At 44.1% G+C, this 2,823-nt stretch overlaps 1 protein-coding gene across 1 annotated transcript; it reads right to left on the bottom strand.

Moving 5' to 3' along the window:
- Positions 1–340: 340 nt before the first annotated feature.
- LOC147434902 (uncharacterized) lies at positions 341–1,730 on the bottom strand. The gene has a single exon (XM_086490049.1). It carries the CDS (start codon positions 721–723, stop codon positions 412–414), a length of 312 nt encoding a protein of 103 aa, XP_086346175.1. The 5' UTR covers positions 724–1,730; the 3' UTR covers positions 341–411.
- Positions 1,731–2,823: the final 1,093 nt, after the last annotated feature.

Genomic DNA, 2,823 nt, shown 5'->3' with positions numbered 1-2,823 from the left:
AGTTGGATATCGCATCGAGCTTGAAGGAAAAAACAATCGTGATGGGCGTGTTGGGGAACGTCTAATCGAAGCACGACAATTGAGGGGTTCTTTTTATGCTAGGTACTAAAGGCTTGATGTTCTTCAACAAGCAATGTGGTTGCTTTCAGTTGGTATACTTTGGTATGTGCATTCACTTGCAGCACGATTGAAGGTGGCTATGTCTGGCGTGTGCAAAGGGGCTAAGCCCGAAGCTTTTTTGTAAAGCTATTAATATTAAAAGAAACGTATTGCTGTCATGCTGCAGTCGACGAGTAGCGCTACTTGGAAGGTTGACAGGTGGAAGGAACTGCACGGGAGAAGGGCCAGGGAGGCCGCCACTTGAGCTTGAAGCGGGGGTGCATGAAGCAGGGGGGGGCGCTGGAGGACCGACTACAAGGGGGGAAGCTGCCAAAGGGCAGCACAGCAGAAGGTGGTGAAGAGGCCGCTAGTTGAGGAGTTGGCTACTCCAGAGGTGGCGGGCAAGGCATGCAGGCCCGGAGGTGTAGCGCTGTTTTTGGAGAGCCCAGGGGGCTTATGGTCAAGGAGAGAAGGCCACGGGGTGGCGCTATGTGTTGAGGCCGCCAGGGCAAGAGAGGGCAGAGCCGCCACCTGAGGAGGGTGGTTGGTTGCAGGTTCAGTACGTGAAGGAGGGGCTGCAGGGCAGCGATACAAAGCAGGAGAGACTGCAGAGCAGCTTTGCATGGAAGGGGGAGAACCAAGGTAATTTGGGATGGGCAAGGGGCCGCCAAGGGCCGAGAGTTGAAGGATGAGGGACTGCACAAAGAGGTCGAGGGGCTGCCTCTATGTGAGATTGACGGACCGCAGGGTTGCGCCATCAAGGGGACGACGGGTGGCCAATTTGAAAAGAGGCAAAAAGAAATGCGCTTCTATCAAATTTCATCGTCGTGTAAAGTTTTCAAAAAAGATTCTATCTTGATATAGGCTATGTCAGCTTCGCTCTAAATCCATGTCTGTTTACTCTCTTGCTCTTGTGTTTGAGTATCTCCTACGTGGGAATAGGGAGTTCAATGTAGATATCGGGTTTGTCATAAAGTGGATGCCTACCAGGGATTGTGCAAGGTTATGTGTGCTGTCGGATATTGAGTTCTGTATTCGTGGGGGGAGATGCTCTAAAAGATTGTAGATGGGAGCCGTGAAGGTATGCTTTGCAACTATGTGTGTATAGTTTGGGATGGTTGGGAACGGGCTTGGATATTGGTTGTTTGCAGAGTGGGCATTGTGATGTGTGTTTGCTAGGGGATAGGGGTGTTGTCAGATCACTGGGCTATAGAGAGGCATTTATACTGTGTGTTGGTGGTTTTCTCACTTCCCCCTTTCCAATATTGTCTATTTGGCTCAGCTCCAACTCTTCTGGTAGTTGTTCCTGTCTTGAGTCCTTCAAACCAATCTGTTGGAAATAGTGACTAATGTAGCCCTGGGATGGCTTTAGTGTCACTCGGTTTTCTTCGTGATGAGGTATATAGGTGCGGGTTTTTCAACATTGCTCCCAAAAGATCTCTTGTGGAGTTCTTCTCTTGGAGTAGGATCAGGTCCTTGCCCCAACATCCAATCTCTTATCGAGTACCCTTGGTATTTGGTATTTCTACTTCTTGAGGACTCATCATAACAAAGTTATTGCTATAACAATCCCTAAATGTGTAAGATGGTAGATCTGCTAAACCCTTGTCTTTGATCTTGAAGATATAGATGATCTTCATGGGCATTAACTGCCCTGGTTTGGCATGAGAGGTCCATAAAAAATCCTTGACGTTCCTATCGTCCCAACAATAGACTCCAATCCTAGGGTTATTAGTGCTAAGCCATTTCAAATGTTTCAAATCAACTTGATTGTATCCCTTGAATTCTAAGGTCGGTGGACCTTATTTTGCTACCATATCCAAAATTATTGTATTCACTTCTAACCTTCATTTGTCTATCACATTAGGATTTTCAACCTCTACATACTAAGTCCCATTTTTATCTATATACATTTTTCCTTGTTTCTTTGCCCTGATTTCCTCTTCAAACTCTATGTCATCGTCATCAATACGAATGACATACTCTTCATTAGGATCTAGGTATACCTGAGCTCCATGGATATTAGTCCTATAAAAAGTGAGTATGTGCTTATATTTTCACTGTCGTTCCGTTTCTTGACGGAAGACATTTCAGATGTTGAGTATGAATAAGTAGTCTGAATAAGTGTCTAAGACTTCTTCAAAAATAGTCCCCAAGTGATCACCTTGATTCACACTCTCTTCGATGGATACTCTACTAGAGGCTCCAAATATGCCTTGATTTGCTAGTATACGACCAGACCTAAGGTTCATATAGACTTGTTAAACCCTGGATAGAGTACTTACCGTTCGGATTGACTTGTTATTCTTTTTTCCACTTGAGTTGAATTCAACTCCTGTCAAACTCTCAATTCTTTGCGTGCAACCTGGTTCCTGTGTCAGTTTTAACCAAGTTAACAATTTTCTCACAAAGACTGTACAATTTTTGCTAACTATTGTGATTGTCTGTGTATATCACTTTACTATGAGCTAAGTGAGTCAGCAATTGAGATTTTTAAATCCTACCTTTGCAAAGAGCTTAAGGACTAATTTGAACCTGGAAACTGAGTTAGCATGTAATAATTTGGACCCGATGGAATCCAAACTTGACCACTAGCCTTGTATTATGTTGTTCTAACACTGTACAAGCTCAAAAGTCCAAAATCTTCTCCCTGGAGCTCAAAAGTAAATAATCTGATAATTTACTTTTTTCAATTTTTCTCACTGTTTAGGCTTGTTTTTCCAT

Source organism: Adiantum capillus-veneris, chromosome 19 (genome assembly GCF_014529385.1).
Source record: "Adiantum capillus-veneris isolate H3 chromosome 19, ASM1452938v2, whole genome shotgun sequence".
NCBI classification, from domain to species: Eukaryota; Viridiplantae; Streptophyta; class Polypodiopsida; order Polypodiales; family Pteridaceae; genus Adiantum; species Adiantum capillus-veneris.
The sequence above is the reverse complement of the archived record's forward strand: the minus strand, read 5'-3'. Positions and strand labels throughout refer to the sequence as shown.

Bases quoted from the DNA above. Each gene is read 5' to 3' on its own strand.
- LOC147434902 (XM_086490049.1), bottom strand. From the start codon at position 723: ATGCAAAGCTGCTCTGCAGTCTCTCCTGCTTTGTATCGCTGCCCTGCA.